Here is a 20,146-nt window from a genome sequence, read left to right on the forward strand (position 1 = left end):
GAAAGTTTTCAATTTCAAAATATTGTTGTATATATCCTCCACTTTCCATCCATATCAAATTTCTCTGGTGTAGCATACCTCCTTAAAGGTCCCACATTAAGCATCATCCCAATCTTAATCCACTACCTTTAACTAAGCCTGCTGCCCAATCCCATCAAATTATTCAATAAATTAAGAAGGCTTTGGATCAAGTTTATCTGACATTCCCATTGGCCTAGTGGTTATTCAAGTTATGGATGCCATCAGAAAACAGACATACAGACAAAATCTGATTATAAACATGCAAAGAAAAAAAGAAAGTGAACTTTGTTTGCCAATTCTTTATTATCTACAATGATTTTAAAAATATACACATGTAGCATGTATGTACATGTATCTATTGACATAAGTACTTGGGCACAGAGAAAAAAAACCCACTTTGAATGATAAATGATGAAAATTCTTTTGTTGACAAGTACAAGTTTTCATAGCACTTTAAACTATCATATTAGCACAAGATCAGTACAAAAGTCGGGGGGTGGGTGGGTGGGTGGGGGGGGGGTTGTTTAAAAAACACATTACCAAAGTGACAATAACAAACAAAACATCCAGGAAATTCCATTCACCTGAAAAATGTTGGTTTCCATCAAAACTTCACTAAACTGATGAAAAAGCAGGCCAAAATGGCCGGAGTAACTTTTAAAGTTAAGAACAAGACTGAACATGGTTAGTGCATACTCCTTAATTCAAAATATTCAAATCACAACACTGTACAGAAAAAAATCACTCTCTGGTCAAGAAAACAACAACAAAAATACCTCAAAAAACTGTATGTTAATGGGGCCAGTATATCATTTGTTTTTCTGCCAAAAAGAATATAGACTTAACATCATACTTGGTCATTGAATTTTTACTGACTTAATGTAAAATAATTTATATTTCAAGATGCTAAACATTAATTTGATGAGGCAAACTACAATCAAACAACATTATCAACCAAATTATGATATAATCAGTAATTACTCAGCAAGCCTCAAAAAGGGAGACAACTGGAAATAGGTTTTAGAATACCTGATCAAGTCAGAAAAAAAACCTCTGCTCACTACTGCAGCAAATTAAAGCTACCATAACTATGACAGGCATGATGTTATTCCCGGTAGAGTTCAGTCTTATTGTCTCCTTACATTGATAAAAAAAAAAAGGGGGGGGGAGGAGAAAAGATATCAAACACAACAGACAAATCTAGAGAAATGTACAGGGTAGTTCATTATTTTTTAAAGCTGTTTGAAATGTAATACAGGCCCAAACAAAAGCTGACGTCTTTAATTGTTCTGTGTACCTATAAATGTATACACTATATAAAAGATATCTGGATAAGTACAATTTGGATTATGGTGGTATTTTCCACTGAAGTTCTATACTTTCATCTTACAATATGTTTTATTTCTGACTAAATAAATTTCTTTAAATCATGAATTTTGTAAACCTAAACATTGCTGTCAATTGGATTTTTTTTTTAATTTTCAATACAATTCTCTCTGCTACATTAACATGGAATACCTAGTAGTGTACCTACAAATGTACAACTTTGAGAACCTGCCTTTTGTACTTAAAATATACAAGGTAGTACATGTCGATGATCAAGCTGGAGTCTTTCAACAACAAAACATGATGATTCTGTTATTATACTTTAAATTCAGGAGTTCTGTCTTCTCTCCGTAGTCAGTAGAGCATAAAGTATCGTCCAACTCACTAGCACCTGTTTACAGGCATACAGTTGTAGGTACATTTCAAAATGTCTTTTGTTCCATTTTTACAATGCAAATTACCTTTATAATTGTGTCATCTACTACAAATAGCATCCTTCAAATATTTCACCAAAACCTAATTTCTAATTTTCATGTTCTGACAATGGTATCACTTACATGCTCATCCATGGTTAACACAATGAAATAGCAACATGTGACACGCACTTATGTCCTATGTCCATGGTTAACACAATGAAATAGCAACATGTGACACGCACTTATGTCCTATGTCCATGGTTAACACAATGAAATAGCAACATGTGACACGCACTTATGTCCTATGTCCATGGTTAACACAATGAAATAGCAACATGTGACACGCACTTATGTCCTATGTCCATGGTTAACACAATGAAATAGCAACATGTGACACGCACTTATGTCCTATGTCCTATGGTTAACACAATGAAATAGCAACATGTGACACAAACTTATGTCCTATGGTCACTGAATGTTATCTTGTTGGCAATTTATTCATGAAGAGGAAAAAGAAAAGAAAACCGGGGGTGGGGTGGGTCACTGATGATGATTTTGGGTGTGAGGTGTCACTGATGATGATTGGGGGTGGGGTGGGTCACTGATGATGATTGGGGGTGGGGTGGGTCACTGATGATGATTTTGGGTGTGGGGTGTCATTGATGATTATGACATGTAGAATATCTATAAACTGAGCTGGGACTAGACCACTTTTAACATCTCAAGGTGCTGGTCATACATATTGAAATTAAAAAATAACTCAACTGTCATATCACCTGACATGCCACAACACAGTATTTCTATTGACATGTATTAAGTATCCCAATTTTTGATTAAAGACTAAATTTCCTAGAAATCAAAAACGTCATCACAGAATTTGATGTGCAGAGCATCGTAGTTACATTGTATGTACAAATATCACAGATAATGATGACGATATAGCAAATTCGTTGATTTCTTTGAAAATGAGGAACTGATTACAACAATTAACATACAATATACATAAATTAATTAACAATTAACAGAAAAAAATATGCCATCCATGGTTTCCATCAACAAGACAACATTCACAACAGAAAAATAATGAACTCAGTATCTCCTCAAGTCACGGACGATTTAACATTACATGTTTATTTTGTCATGAAATTTTTAATGTGAAACAGTAAATATCTGCTGAAAAATGCCAAGTATTGGCAGTTTAAATAGAACTTTGTGGTCATCAATCTTCAACAGAATGGGTAAAAAATTAGTCTCCTGAGTATGTAATAATTTCACTTTTTTGGGGGTCTAAAAATCACCTTCATACTGAACAATCATTCTGAGAAAGACCCAGAATTTGTAGCAAAGAAACCCCAAACAAACTGTGGGGGGAGCAGGAGTGGGGGTGTCTCTCTTTGTGCAATTTTTCACCAGAAAACATAAAGCCTTGTCAGATAGCACTATATGTGTATATCTTTGGTATTTTTTTTACTTAATAGAAAACCTTCTCTAAAAAAAACAATTCAGAATTATAAACCTTGAAGTGGAAACATATTTCTAAACACAATAATAAATTACAGTATACATGGACTTCAATATACATTTGGTCATAAAATGGCACTTTGACAGTAAATTGAATATGCATCGATTGTGTACAAAATAAAGTTCTTCATAAAATATATTTGTTGACTAACTGTATAAACATAAGGTGTATTCTATCACACACCAGCACCACAATGGACAGAGGATGACACGATCACATACGCGTCTTGGATATTGAGCGAAGTTTGATGACCGGTGAGCTGTCCTCCGCTATAGGGTCCTTGATGAATTTCTGTGTGCCGCAGCTGGACAGAGGCTGTAGTGGAACGCAGGACTCAGAATGGACCTGAAAGTTATCCATAAAAAATTAATCCTTACTGCAATGTATTATTTCACTCATTGTCACATTTTTCTTTTTCTACTTCTCGCAAATTTGTAAAAAGTAATTTCAAAAGATCTAATGTGCACTGTTAGTGCTGGGTACTGTAAGCCAACTTTAATTCGTGGGTGGGGAAATTTTGCCAGATTCACGTGCTACAGTTTTTTTTGTTTTTGTTTATATCCATCGCTATAAACCAATCCTAACGTACAATCGCTTTCACTAACCATTTGTAACGGTAGTACATAAAGCGTACACGTGATCTCCATAGAAAATATTACTCAATGCATATACTTTTCCCGTTAATGATCTGTTAATAAAAGATCAAATTAGTCATAGATTTCAGTTGGTTTACAGTACTTCCAATCCGATTAAAATCAGCTCCTCCATAAAAAAAAAAAAGGAGTGGATAGAGGAGCTGATTTTAATCCGATTGACAGTAGTTCAAGTGTTAGACCCATCATAAGTCCACCATTTACATGCAATACAGTGAAATAAGTGCCTCCATTATATCCCAAAGACTAAGCTAAATGACACCAATGACAGATGCATTTATTAGTAATGTGCTCACATCAGTATCGCAGTACTAAAACCACATTAACTTTACGTTAAATCATTTACATGAATGCTGCTAAAGAATTAAAACATCCTGTAGATCTAGATTTAAATCTTTGTTTAGTGCTCTACTAAGTCACGTACAACAATTCAACGACTGACCTTGACCTCATTCTGGGTCATCTATCAGAAAATCAGCTATCACTATACATGTATTTGGGGAACAGCTTGGGTAAAATTATTTCAAGTTTTTCTGGGGGGTTTTGGGGGGTTGTTTGTTTTTTAATTTTCAGTCCAACAATGCAATATGTTACAACATGAAAATATTAAATCACTTTTTTCAAAATTTACACACACCCTCTAAACTTGAAAATTCAGAGACCCAAGAACCTCAACGTTCACCCGAGTATATTACAAGCGAGGAGTAGATGTCGAAGCTGTTTGTGATATTGGGGCACGAAAACAATGAAAGCGTCTACTTTCTCATCATTAAAATGTTGTGGTGCAGACAAATATTTCTAAATAAATGTTATTTTTAGATTTGACCTTTGTCACATGACCTTGTTGTAGCATCACCACATATTGTCTGGTCATAAATATCTCACCTTCTACTGTTGTTCCATTACAGATATATGGCCAGAACACCCCCCCCCCCCCCTAAAAATAAAGACAAAGTGATGAACACTACCTAATCCGGTTAGTTTTCTACATAATGCATTTTCTGGTCATGACTCATAGCCCCGATCCTCGCTGGAAAACTTAAAAACCAGACCCAGAAGCCATACGAGTATCAGAATTCTGTTAAATGCCTTCATGCTCAAAACTAGGCACTGCATGAACATTTTTAAAGGCATTTCCACTACAAAAAAGCCTTGCCCCCAAGTCTCAACCTTAGACCCTGGGGATCATGAATGCAGTTTACAATTCCAGTAGAGACCCCTGTGATTGTTATATTTTTATGTACACATTTCATATGCTAAATTTACAAAGTAAACAGCTAGTAGTTTTGCCCCACTCCTCGGTCCCCAAAAGGACTACATTGTAAAACCCAAACATTCACATAAGTTTTGGTCCCCATACTACAAGAATTTACCCACCATGTTCCTGAGAAGTAGAACATTTTCATAAGTTTACATTGCACGACGAACAAGTATGGATAGCAGTAAAGAATTAGATAAAAATAAAAAAAATTTAAATGTTGGTCAGTTTGAATTCCTCTAACACAAATTTGACAGATAATGACATGCACACAAACATTATACTGACACTTACCTATTTGTGATCTCTGTTTGTAACAGGTGTAAAAAAGAAAGATTCCAATTTCAGAACGAGTTGCATTCTTTGATAACAAAGAATTGATTCAAGTATTCAGATATATAATATAAATAAAAAAAGCTAAACCTCTAATTCTATTTCAAATAAAACCTACAAGAAACTAAACACAAACTAGGGGACTGTGCAAAATCACTAATTTTCAGTATATTCATCCCCCCCCCCCCTCCCCCCCCCACAAATAACCCAGGTTATACACTTTTCATAGCATTACAATGTACATGTTGTCCTACACTGATGATTATCTGAACATCATAACCGATGATTATCTGAACATTGTAACTGATATTATCTGAACATCGTAACCAATGATTATCTGAACATCGTAACCGATGATTATCTGAACATTGTAACCGATGATTATCTAAACATCGTAACTGTCGGGCTCTAGACAGGTTTCTTCATCATTTGAAAAAACCTACATTGTAACAAACAACATATGGTGGTGTGCACTCTAGTGAGAGGCTTATCAATTACTGTCACTCTTCTTTTTTTAATCGGGGAGGGGGGGGGGGGGGGGTAATGGTAATTTATTCACAGAATATCTGTTGCATTGTCCAAGACCAGTCTAGATATGTCACATTTCTGGTTTAAATAAACTGCGGCTATATTACTAGTCGTTCATATTCTATACGAGGGAAGTTATGAGTTTCTGCATGATCAATCAGAGACTATGTCGGCCATATTGGATTCCTGAAAAGAATATCCCCAGGATTGTTTTTTTTTAATATCTAATACGAGTAAATATTGATCTAAATGTTATGAATTTTTTATTCATTTTAACTACACTTGGAAGAGAATGAGATTTCTAAAATTACTTCTTAATAACAAATTTACCATACAACAAATTTTAAAGGTTATATTTGAAGTTGATTATGAAAGTTGGATGGTAGGCGGGTTATTCCATAGAGGAACAGGTGCCCCACATACCATACAGTAGATTAATATCAAGAGAGGTCACTCTGATCATCTACACTGATGTGATCATTTCAATTGTGTTTCATATGAAATATTAAATTGTTAATACAAGAAACAGGTGGTGAACAGAACATCTAAAGCTACATTCACAAAGCACACGTGGTGGCTGTCTGTTATAGGTGCTAGGATTTCCTCCCAGAGTTAGCCAAAATTAGTGACAACATGATGCACAATTACCCCATATACCTAAAAGTCCTCAGCTAATTCCATCCGTGACAAGGTCAGTTTTCCTTTGCGCTTAGAGAACGAAATGCTAAGCTTATCAGCTGGAGGGTTCTACAATTCAATTACACAATACACACACTGTTAGATTCAATTCCAAGTAAACCCACGCTAGTATGGTTCAGTCTAGTTCAACCACCATTTCATTTTAATTTTCTAAAAGTAAACTTTTGAATTTTTAATACCAATATTTCTGGATAATTGCTTTTCCCCTCGCTAAATGCAGCAGACAATTAAGTACAAAAGCAATTAGTTAATTACAAAGCAAAAAAAATTAATGCTTGGTTCTGTTTTCCAATAGTAGTGACTTTTTCTACAAATAAATGTCTTTCTGACCCCAGTAATTCTACAGTTCCTAGGAGTATTTCTAATCATTAGTACGTACGTGGTATCACTCATTCCATCACTTCAACCATCAAGATATATACCAAGGATATGGCAGTGCAAAACTGTCTGCTTGATTTGGATTAAAGGGTATAGCAAAATAAATCCATGTGGCTTCAAAACATCAGCAGTTGATGCAAGTACATGTGCATTTTATATAAAAGCATGCCCTCTCTCTCTCTCTCTCTCTCTCTCTCTCTCTCTCTCTCTATCTCTCTCTCTCTCTGGGAACACAGTGGTAGATTTAAGGGGGGTTGGGTTAAGGGGGCTGCAACCCCGTTGACATTTTTCTAGATCCACCCCTGAAACAGGTGTCATTATTAGGTCTGCATATAATCAAGCTTCTATGGATACTATATTAAAAGCTTTTAGAAAATTGTCTGCGTCCTGTGTTAGTCTTATCTGGCCTGTTACAGAGCCTCCGACTTACTCTTCTATTGGAGCTGAATGGTAAACACATGGGCCATGAGATTGTCCACTGTAATGCACACCAAACAGTTTAAAGTGATGCAAGAGTTTGCTGGTCATTGTGTAGTGAAAATTGGTAGAGAATTGTGACACTTTTTTTCTTTCGCTAACAACCTATCCAAATAGAGTTGTACAATTCTTAAACGAGGCCCATGGGCCACAAAAATTGCCCAAGTTACATCATTCTCTTACAAAAATGTAGCATGAACTTTGAACTTTACTGTGACCTAGATACTTGATATTTAGCCAATGAGGATGCTTGTTTACTAATTTTGTAATCTGTAGTCGTGTTCTTGAAAAGATTTTCTAAATATACATTGCATACCAGATTATTTTCTATTACTTCTTAGTAAACCCGATCATCTTCTCGAGGCCTAGCTTGCCCTCGGAAGTTAGGATGTCGACACACCTAAATCTACACTATACAGTAAAACACACTTATAGTGAAGTGCTGGGGATAATCATATTCTTGATTTTATCATAATGTAATTCATTATATCCGTTAACAGGAAATGATATGGACCTGACAGGGATTTGAATCCGAGCCCCCTGAAACCCTAGTTGGGTGCTCTATCAACTGAGATTTCTAGCCACCGGCAATCAAACCCATCTGACTGCTACATATCTAATAAGATCATAAAATGTTTTAAAACTACAGGGAATTTAAATCACTTCGCTGTAGACCTGAGTTCGTTATAAGCATGTTTGTGTAACCTTGTTTAACTGTATAACGATGTTTTAAAAACTGATCTGACAAATTCATCTTAAATATAAATTTCCGAGATTTCCTACAAACAACATGAAGACATTAAAACTTTGGTCCGAGGTCTTGACATCACGTCTTGTGAACAACAAATACTTGTCAAAAACATTCTATCTAACTCTCATCATGGAGGCAAACTTCAGTTGTATTTTCAACTTTCACAAGTTCTAAATACTAGGATTAGGAAGGCATATTTTCTATCCCTGAAAATGAAAGTTACTCTAAAGTTTGATATCTGCTAACATGGTTTTGTGCACGGGGTATTAGTACAGTAGTGACGGGGTCGGGGGTGGGGAGATGTGATAGCACATCATCACAAACGGAGGTCACTGACAGAGTACATACAGCAAGAGTGGGAACTAGACACTGAATATTGTCATCAGTAAAGACAGGTAATTAAACGAACTTTGCCCCACTCTTTATATACCATATAACGGTTATTTTCTGCCATTTTGTGCAGAATTTTGCGGATAGGAAAAATCTGCAAAAATTACTATCGCAAAATATTATATACATGCATATAGGTACATATAGGTATAATGCAACCACAGGAATTGGGTATGCAGAATATAACTTGCTACCATTTACGGATCGCAAAAATTTCAAACCACAGAAAATACCTGTTATACAGTATAACTCTGTTACTGTCCAGGTCTCATCTTGCTTTCTGCGTGTATAATTTTAACTCGTGAACCCGCCTTCCACTCTTGTTGTATGTACTCTATAGAGTTCTATTCACACTCACTGTTCGTGTTCTGGTTCTTATGGAAAGAAACCGGAAATCTGGAAATACGATCGAATTTCCAAACAGATTGAAAACAAAGTTAACAGGTATATTCATGGAACTCTTTCAGTCTCTGGTTATGGAACACAAAAATTGAATGCCATTCCAATATGGTGCATCTAAGACAGATGGTCTGAGAACCGATAAGACCCTTGGTTCTCTCTCAGAATGTGGGTGGTTTTTTTTTTTTTTTGGGGGGGGGGGGGGGGGGGTACTGCTTTCATAGTTCAAAATATATCCCTTTTTTATGTAATTGTTTATGAACATATGTACAATACATTTGTAGAATATAACAAAAAGTTGTCATGATATAAATACAGCTAAAAGAGGTATATGTAAAGAGTCAGCTGGGCATTGAGAGATTGCTGGTACTTAGTGTCATATAATTATATAGAAATCTCATAAATGAAAAGTCCATGACAATACTGTTACCATGACAATCATCACCTATTAAAGGTCACATGACTATATGGTACTCCATTGTTAGAGAGTTTGTTAATATGTGTACTTCAGCAGAAATATCACAATTCTAGAAAGATGCAACTAAAACCAAAGGTCATCACCATAGAAATATGGAACTATGATTACAATAAACTGGTTCCCTTGAAGTGACTAATGATTTGGAGAAATTCATGCTCTGCAGTAATCGTCAGTTATAAAGTTTTGCAATCAGGCAAAATGTGACAAGTCACATGTACTGAAGATAACTTACAACTTTTTTTCTATTCCAATCTAAGATAGAATACATTAAACTTCTTCTGTAATAAAAATGTTATACATAATGGTTTTGGTGTGTTTTTCCTTCAAATTTACAGGTACTGGTAATAATTAAAAAAAAAATTAACACAAATCATACATGTATAAAACCAGCTTCTGCTGCCATAAAATATGAAAAATTCTAAAGTCTTTACTTTATTCAACAATTAAAAAAACAAACAAATCAAAAGGCCACCCTTCTTAAATTAGTTACGGTACACAGGCCGACCGAAACAAATTCTGAACTTTATGCCAAATAACTTTTTGTAAACCTATAAAATAGGAAGTGTACAATAAACTTTCACAATGAATTTATTTTCCATGTATAACTATAACTACCAGGTAAGCTAAATATGTAAGAAACATTGCAGCTTTGTTGAACTCTCAAAGAAAAGATTAGCCAGAGGTTCTGACCTATCACATCTGTATTAACAATTCAAAAAACAAAACAATTTAAAATTTTCATTTCAAAACTAAAAATGTTTCATTTTGGCTTCAAATTTTACAACTTCCATGCTTTTTTTTTTTTTTTTTTTTTTGGCCAGGTTTTGGAAAAAAAATTGTATGCACAGTTTACAAACAAACCTAAATTTATTTAAGTCGGCCAGACAAGAAGTCGCTGCTGTGATCAGTAAATATGTGACATGCAATGGAATATCTGTCTAGCATCTACGGAGTGTAGCAGACAACATTTACCCACCCGCTGTTTGGTGGTCTCTGACACGAGACTGCTGGTGTCTCGGGCCACCCTGATGATGACGTCTGGGAACAGGGCTATGAGTGGCAGCAACACAATACCTAACCAGACGGTACCACTGGACAGAGAGGTGGTGTACACTTTATAGTTGTCCTGTAGTGACTGTATAAAAGCCCTGTGCAAAATAAAATGTAAATAAAACATTTCTATGACCTAACACTAGTAATTTAACAAACTTTGACCAAAAATCTTTACTTATTCAAGGCTCTCAGAATTTTTGATTGTATGCTATAGACAGATAAAGCTTTGTTTCTGGTCAGCAAGTCCTGCTTGAGATCATACATTTAAGCTAGCAGTAGAGGAAGTGTTAAGTTGTAAGTAATTTTCTTCTATTCATTTTGATTACAAATTGATTAAAATATGTTCAAAACAAATCAGTTAGCACTTGTGTCCACCAAAGAGACAATTTCAAAAATTGCTGGAAGAATTTTAAAACTGATCGAGTATATCCTCTGATTACAATGAAGATAACAAACTCACGGCCATATGATCATGGTGTACAGGAGAGTCATACAGAGATTGCCCACGCCAGTGACGACATAAGCCATGAACATAGGAAGTGGCCAGTAGTACGTCTCCAGGCACAGCTGTAAAATATAGGCCACATCTTCAAAACTCCCAACATTTTCCCCAGTAATATCATTGATAAAAGGTTCATTGATGGGCTCTAATGATTTCCCCCGAGTATCACAAACAATATTCTACAAAGTCTGTTCCTGGGCTAAAATGAATGCTGTCACCAGTTACTTTGACCACAGAGGATAAAGACTTAGGACCCATTTCACAAAAGATCAATATAAGTATAATCTTTTTAAAATATGTTCTCAGTATATCTCAATATACACATTAACTGGCAAGTGTAATTATTTTACTAAAATCCCACTAAAATAAGTACTTCTCAGTACAAATTATTATGTAATTGTAATTATTCAACTGCAAAATCCCACTTAAGTACGGTATAAGTAGAAATCTTATCGAGGATTTACTTCTGGCATTATTAGTGACAGCACTAAGGTCGCTAAACTTGATTTATTCCATACAGAGGTAATAGCTACCTTTCTTGGAATTGTAAAGTCACTAAAATTAGCTCTTGCTAAATATATATACCCATAAATCATGGACCAATCGCTAATTTTGTGTCTCGCTAAAAATGCCATTTATACGGTAAGTACTCTTAATTACTTATAAGTATAACTCACTCAGGATAATGGAGATAATATATTTCTTACCTTCAGATTGACTGCAATAACACAGACTGTATAAGCTATGGTGCCGAAACTCAGGAGTCCCATCATCTGCAATGTGTGTACACCATTACTTAACCAGCACCAAAAAAAAGGACCAATCAAATGTCCCATACCAAATGTTACTCACTCTTTTCATCATTATATTATGACACCACCCAAATTCACTTTACCATATCCCATAATGTAATTTTTATCCCTTTACAATTCACATGTGCTCCCTTCTAAATCCAGGTGGAAGCCTGAGTTGAAGCACCATCTACCGAGAATCTACTGAAGTCCGAAATCTTAAATTTTTCATGACCCTCAATAATAATCCATAAATATATTGCATCATACTTGTAATAGGGATTTACTTTGATCACAAAAATGAAAATGTGCATAATTAAATAATTTTTTTAGTGATTCTCAGTTAAAGGTCTCGTGTCTTCAATAAAGCCTGTATGCTGTCAATCATACTGTTATTTTTTTTTTAAAAAACATGACAAAAATTTTTTGAGCCTTTCAACAACAGGATGTTTTGAGATGCTATATTTCCTTGCTGTCTGTTACAGCTTAAGTACGTGCCTCAGTCACGGACGTTATTTTTGTATTCCCTACCTTCCCATCAGGCCACAGTGGGACATCGTCTCCAAACAAAAACAAAACACCAAAGAAGAACACAAAAACATGCCATAATCCTACAATAAAAAAATTAAGCATGTAATAATTAGCTACACAAAACTACACTGATAACATTTCAATCAGCAGGAACTAAAAATAAAACTAATCAAAGTACTGAAAGTACTGAACACCAATAAGCATTTACATGAAATATGGCTTTACTTTAACAATATTAACTAGGTATAATACTAGTATTTTTTTTTACCAGCGGTTCTAAACGCGCAATCAACTCATTTTAAACTTCAAAATAAATAAAAGATCATGTACATTCATTATCTGCCCCTGCTGTTATGAATGAAAACCCCGTATTATGAGGTCATCTATGACTTTTCCGAGAACAGTTTACTCTATAGTAATACAGTCAGTACTAGATGACATTGAAGGAAGAAAGCCGAAGAATCGATTGAAAATCAAGTAATGTTAATAAACACATTGTTACTTAGGCTCAGCTCTTAATAGTCTTAGTGTTTATAAATATATTGTTACTTAGGCTCAGCTCTTAATTGTCTTAGTGTTTATAAATATATTGTTACTTAGGCTCAGCTCTTAACTGTCTTAGTGTTTATAAATACATTGTTACTTAGGCTCAGCTCTTAATTGTCTTAGTGTTTATAAATATATTGTTACTTAGGCTCAGCTCTTAATTGTCTTAGTGTTTATAAATATATTGTTACTTAGGCTCAGCTCTTAACTGTCTTAGTGTTTATAAATACATTGTTACTTAGGCTCAGCTCTTAATTGTCTGAGTGTTTATAAATATATTGTTACTTAGGCTCAGCTCTTGTCTTAGTGTTTATACAGTATAATTTGTCCAAACTTACTCCGGCGCTCTGTCAATTCCGGCCATAAAAAATAGACCCTAATATTTCTTTAACAAATCCTTTATTAATAATTCCCTGTACTCCGGATACTGCATATTCTGTATATCGGCCGGCTTACACGGTCCCAACTGCTATCAATTAACTTTAATTATCCTGGGTAAACCGGCCCCTCGATGATACACCACCCTAATTGTTGCAGTACACAAGGTCCTAACTGCTCGTAATTAGTTCTAATTGTCGCATTTAAACCAGCCACCCCATGGTGACCAACCTGTCGGTATTCGGTCGATCACACGTGGTGTACACAAGGGGTGTCTCAAGGGGAGTCTCAGGTTAAGTAAAAGAGTGCAACTGGCGATGAGTCGCGATCAATTTAAAATAAAACCTGATTTTTAGGGGGTGCACTTTTCAATTATGACAGCACCACACACGAGGTAATGGCACCCTCCCCCTAACGACAGAGATGAGAACTGACATTAAAAGACAAAGTTCAATTAATCGATGAATTTGATACATTCTTGGAATGAAACAAAATCGGCAACAATCCCGTTATATTTTCCAAAAGCAGGGTTTCCCCTCGTGGACTTCTCGGAGCTCTACGGCGAGTCAGACAGTGATGATATGCAGTTAGTTAGCACAACTCGCCATGTCCGGTCGATCACTTGGCATTGTATTAGTTTCCGTTTCACAAATTGAGACAGTTGAAAGCGATACATTTACAATGAAAGCTGGGAAAGACAAATTTTAAACGAACGCAACACAAACTTGACAAACGTACATAATGTAGCACTTGATAACGGCGATGATGCAGACGAAATCGACAATTTACCAACCGAAAATTGCGCGATTAATTCCCAGATTTTAAACTGTTTAATAAAAATTGAAACTTTTTCAAATGAGCACGACAATAAAACATGACATTAATATTATTACATTTTGAAGTCTTTTGTGATATATTAAAACGTTAGTAATCATTACACACGTATGTATAGATAGTGAATACAAGGGAAGCAACTCTCATTCTTGTCAACATTCTGCACTCCGGACTCTGTGCAAACCGGCCAATTTCTTTGGAACCACACATAGCCGGTTTAGACAGATTATACTGTAAATATATTGTTACTTAGGCTCAGCTCTTGTCTTAGTGTTTATAAATATATTGTTACTTAGGCTCAGCTCTTAATTGTCTTCGTGTTTATAAATATATTGTTACTTAGGCTCAGCTCTTAATTGTCTTCGTGTTTATAAATATATTGTTACTTAGGCTCAGCTCTTGTCTTAGTGTTTATAAATATATTGTTACTTAGGCTCAGCTCTTAATTGTCTGAGTGTTTATAAATATACTGTTACTTAGGCTCAGCTCTTAATTGTCTGAGTGTTTATAAATATATTGTTACTTAGGCTCAGCTTTTAATTGTCTGAGTGTTTATAAATATATTGTTACTTAGGCTCAGCTCTTAATTGTCTTCGTGTTTATAAATATATTGTTACTTAGGCTCAGCTCTTAATTGTCTGAGTGTTTATAAATATATTGTTACTTAGGCTCAGCTTTTAATTGTCTGAGTGTTTATAAATATACTGTTACTTAGGCTCAGCTCTTAATTGTCTTAGTGTTTATAAATATATTGTTACTTAGGCTCAGCTCTTAATTGTCTGAGTGTTTATAAATATATTGTTACTTAGGCTCAGCTTTTAATTGTCTGAGTGTTTATAAATATACTGTTACTTAGGCTCAGCTCTTAATTGTCTGAGTGTTTATAAATATATTGTTACTTAGGCTCAGCTTTTAATTGTCTGAGTGTTTATAAATATATTCAAGTTTATGTACCTATTAATTGTAAACACTCTAAACACACGTGAACAGGAAATGGGTCAGCTATGACGTGTGGTTTTGGTATCTATCACCATTCACAGATTTAAACAATGAAGTGTTATCACTTACATATAAGTATGTTATATAATTAAATAAGTGACATTACAGAAGTCATATAATCTATTGGTTTAAATGATATCGCTTCCTTAAATAGATATCACAAAAACAACCATGGCATATAACAATAATTAAGTGAGAAGTTATGAATTATCTGTTTGCTTTTTAACTACATGAAATATTACTATTTCTTTAATGTCATTTAAGTGTTTAAGTAATATGTTTCACTCAATAACAATTTGTTGCCCTCACTTATTCTAACTAATAGGCATTATTTCATCAGCAGGCAATTAACATCACTTAAAGGAATTAGGTGAATATCATTTATTATTCAGACTGGAGAACTATTTTTATACGACTGGTTAACCTGCTAAAAATCCCTGTACATGCATGTGAGCATTCTAAATCCTTTGTTAATATGACTGGATTGTTCTATCTCCCCCCCCCCCCCCCACCCCCCCATTTAACTTACAAAGCGACTGTTCACTGTGATGGCAAACAATCATTATTTGGCATTGTACCGTCATGCAGACACAAGGTTTTACATTTTTATGTTTTCCTAGGTTAATCATATAAGAATTGTAAGGAATGTAAACATCACCATGTGATAAAATGATTACTGACTTTTGTTTTAGTGAACATATGGAATTATTAATCCAAACACACAATATTGAGGAAAGCTATACCTTGGTCAATACTATGCTTGTAGTACTGATGATTCCATTAAGGAATGAATTCATTATTTTTTCGTTCGATGGAGATATACCACGAAAAAAAGAGAAAACTGCATCATTGCGCATAGCGATATCTTCCCTTGTAAAGTAATGACTAAACAACCATACAAATGATAGGGATTTTAGTATAATGTGCAGCAGACCAAATCATTTGTGCTTAGAAATCAAGAGAACTGTAATCAGGTGTAATATGGACCAAAGAGAAAAAAAATAAATTTAAAAAACATGCATACGTGAGTGTATGTTACTGGGGTCAAATAATCCAATACACACTAGTGAGAGGGAATGAGCCACTGAGTTCATATAGGAATTCAACTTGCGAACCACCGGGTTCATTTGGAATTTCACCTATGAACCACCGAGTTCATTTGGGGATTCACCTTATGAACCACTGAGTTCATTTGGGGCTTCACCTTATGAACCACTGAGTTCATTTGGGGCTTCACCTTATGAACCACTGAGTTTATTTGGGATTCACCTTATGAACCACTGAGTTCATTTGGGGCTTCACTTTGGGAGGAAATTGTTTTTTATTACTTTGTGCATGATCACACTTCAAATTTCCTGTGAAATCTAGTAAGAAAATCTAAGAGGAGGGTGTCTGCATTAGGAATGAGACAAAGAACTTAATTCAAATGAATGGGTTGTTGGGCTTCTAATTTACCTTTGGTCTCTCACTGTAGGGTTTTAAGAAAAGATCAATTGTCATTGATCAGATAAATATCAAAATTAAAAATCACTTTTTATATCAGCTGCCATCCTGCACAACAAAAGTTTGTCTTTTGGAGAAATTACAAAATAATTCCTTTATTTTCAATGAAAAATAAGCAAATAATTACAGGTTTACTTACCTAATACATTCCATCGTAGAAAGTTCCTTTTGTCTAATTTACTATTTCTTGTTATATTTCTGCAATTACAAGAAATCATGGAATAATGACAAACAATCAGTCACTCCCTGACATAATTGTAGTCCTGTAGCTCTCTGGGAAAAGCCTTGTCTGTCCAAAGGAACTTCAACATACTGACACAACTGCAGACCTAGTCTGTCCAAAGGAACTTCAACATACTGACACAACTGCAGACCTAGTCTGTCCAAAGGAACTTCAACATACTGACACAACTGCAGACCTAAAGTGTAGTCTGTCCCAATATTTTCCCAGAGAGCTACAGATCTGCTGCTATCTCTGAGAGAGCCTGTTGAAAATTAAACTCACATTTGGATACACCCTCTCTAAAAGTAACAAGCATTCTGGGTAGGGCAGAAACGATTCACCGAAATATTGATACTGTTCAATACAAACACTTGATTCAGTGTTTGATTCATTGCTGCTATCTTCGGTTAGATACATTTTTTAAAAATCAGGTTCGGTAAAATACATCGAGCTTCACCTGTACTTATTATTTTTACATGCACGGGGTACAAAATTGTGTCCATTAATAGTCAGATTGTTGTTAGCCTCAAGTCAGACAATAACATAATGAATGTAACCAGTTTAAACTGCAGACCCAACAGGCATCTTACCGTTCGGCGGTTTGGAAAGTTTGCTTTTAAAACAGTGACTGTGAATCTTCACAATTAATTTTTTCTTCGAAATTATAATTGCATGGTGTCTTCTGTAAAATGTATGGTATTGAAAATATTGAATCGAGGCATAAGTATTGCAACAGGTATCATATTGTGAAGGGAGCCTAGCATTTCAGCCCTAATTTTGGGAATATTGCATAAGCAATATATACATGTCCCCTACTTAATTGACAGATGTAATATTCAAGAAAATGTACATTTAATGTTGTTTGACCTTGAACTGTGAACTAAAATATTGGTACCAAGTCAACGTATTTACCACTTACCAGTATTGAATTAGTTTAATGTTTCGCTGTTAAATCAAATGGTTTACACATGTAGTTTTTATCAGGAATGAAACAGACTTATTCAGAACTCTATAATTCTTAAATTCATTTCATAAGCATGTAATATATTCTAAATGTCACATAGTAAATTTGGGAATGATAACTATGATTATAAAAACAACCAAGAAAATTCAGAACATCATCGGGCATTGTGTTCCATTTGCTTAGTTTCAATGCAATTCAAAAAGCATGAAATCTGGGTCACCATCTTTGCAAATAATGTGTGTGTGTGTGTGTGTGTGGGGGTGGGTGGGGGGTGGGGTGGGGGGGGGGATTGTGTATTTAAAATGCAACACAAAACAACACATCGAAATAATATTCATATCTGCATTATAAATGACTTCTGAACTCTTTTCATATTACTACTTACTGTTCAAAAACCGATTTTAAATACCCACGATTTCAGTCAGGTTGCAGGACAGTAAATTAAGTAATGCCGCCTGATCAGACCTCACTACAGAAAAACTACTCACATGATAACAGAAAAACTACTCGCATGATAACAGAAAAACTACTCACATGATAAACTATCAATAAGGGCTGTTCCAGAAATGATCAAATGGGGGGGGGGGGGGGGGGGGGGGGGGTCGGGTGGCAAACGATATTTTTTTGTATGGGTGGTCGTATTTTTTCATATTTTAATTGGTCCGTGGTTGGACTGTTAAAAAAATATTTATTATGGGTAGTGGGTAGTTTCTATTGTTTTATTTTGTGCCATGTGGGTGTTGAGTTTTCAGAATATTTTTATTGTCGCTCTTGTCGTGTTGGTTACAAAACGTCGGAGGGAAAATTGAAAACGTGCTTTCGAAATGCTGCTTTCGAAATCGGAAATCGGAAGTAACATAGAACTATTCGAGTTGTCGCTCTTTGCAGCGCATAACTTTCCATTACGGCACTCTTCAAATTAGAGGCGCGTTTAGTAGGGTCCCTTTGGACGTGATGGCGGCGAACTCTGTTCTGTAGATTATTACAGTTTACAGTGCATCGATTTTGGGAATATTTTGAAACCAATAGGTATTCCGTTTTCTAATAAAAATAGGCAAACGTTAGTTGATTTATACGAGGGTACCGATGTGTTATATTTATCAGTCGGTGTGATGGTGATATAGAGGCCTCCGGGCGCGGGCTCCATTAGAAGACGAACGATTCGTGGAAAAACATATCCATACCCATTTCATGATAATAGCATCGTTTGGACTCCCAATCTTTCCAACATTCCCGCCATAGATGCCTTTGATTGTTGATGTGACATCGTTTCTTCAGAACTACTGTGATACAATGTTGCACAGGCATTACCGCGTCATTGACTAGAATATTTGTCCCGAAAACCTCGCGAGATTTGTACCGTTTTCATTTTTAAAAATATTTTTGTGGTGGGTCTGGTTAGTTTTTTTTTTTATTAGATGGGTCATTGTAAAATGAGTTTATTAATTTGATGGGTCATGGGGTAATTTTTTATTTTTTTTTATGGGTGCTTGGTATATACAAAAGGTGCCTCCCGACCCCCCCATGTATTTATTTCTGGAATAGCCCTAACAGAAAAACTACTCGCATGATAAACTATCAATAACAGAAAAACTACTCACATGATAAACTATCAATAACAGAAAAACTACTCGCATGATAAACTATCAATAACAGAAAAACTACTCGCATGATAAACTATCAATAATAGGAAAACTACTCGCATGATAAACTATCAATAATAGGAAAACTACTCACATGATAAACTACCAATAATAGGAAAACTACTCACATGATAAACTATCAATAATACGAAAACTCTTCATATGATAAACTATCAATAATAGGAAAACTACTCATATGATAAACTATCAATAATAGGAAAACTACTCGCATGATAAACTATCAATAATAGGAAAACTCCTCATATGATAAACTATCAATAACAGAAAAACTACTCATATGATAAACTATCAATAATAGGAAAACTACTCATATGATAAACTATCAATAATAGGAAAACTCTTCATATGATAAACTATCAATAACAGAAAAACTACTCATATGATAAACTATCAATAATAGGAAAACTACTCGCATGATAAACTATCAATAACAGAAAAACTACTCGCATGATAAACTATCAATAATAGGAAAACTCCTCATATGATAAACTATCAATAACAGAAAAACTACTCATATGATAAACTATCA

At 34.9% G+C, this 20,146-nt stretch overlaps 1 protein-coding gene across 16 annotated transcripts in view; it reads right to left on the bottom strand.

The window, feature by feature from the left end:
* Positions 1 to 305: 305 nt before the first annotated feature.
* The window catches only part of LOC125657739 (phospholipid-transporting ATPase IF-like), a 65,508-nt gene continuing 45,667 nt past the window's right edge, over positions 306 to 20,146 (bottom strand). For 3 of the 16 annotated variants that reach the window (XM_056150428.1, XM_056150427.1, XM_056150429.1), the window contains 6 exons: positions 16,906 to 16,964; positions 12,507 to 12,586; positions 11,892 to 11,957; positions 11,143 to 11,249; positions 10,606 to 10,777; positions 306 to 3,630 (listed from right to left, as the gene is read on the bottom strand). In XM_056150428.1, the coding sequence (XP_056006403.1) occupies positions 3,499 to 3,630; positions 10,606 to 10,777; positions 11,143 to 11,249; positions 11,892 to 11,957; positions 12,507 to 12,586; positions 16,906 to 16,964 (616 nt within the window). In that variant the 3' untranslated portion in view covers positions 306 to 3,498. Of the gene's footprint in view, positions 5,504 to 6,714; positions 6,805 to 7,564; positions 7,613 to 9,110; positions 9,149 to 9,861; positions 9,908 to 10,605; positions 10,778 to 11,142; positions 11,250 to 11,891; positions 11,958 to 12,506; positions 12,587 to 16,905; positions 16,965 to 20,146 lie in introns of those variants that run through there. The other 13 variants (XM_056150426.1, XM_056150433.1, XM_056150432.1 and 10 more) reach the window with 13 other exon arrangements.

The sequence above is a fragment of the Ostrea edulis genome, chromosome 9, assembly GCF_947568905.1.
Source record: "Ostrea edulis chromosome 9, xbOstEdul1.1, whole genome shotgun sequence".
Taxonomy (NCBI): Eukaryota; Metazoa; Mollusca; class Bivalvia; order Ostreida; family Ostreidae; genus Ostrea; species Ostrea edulis.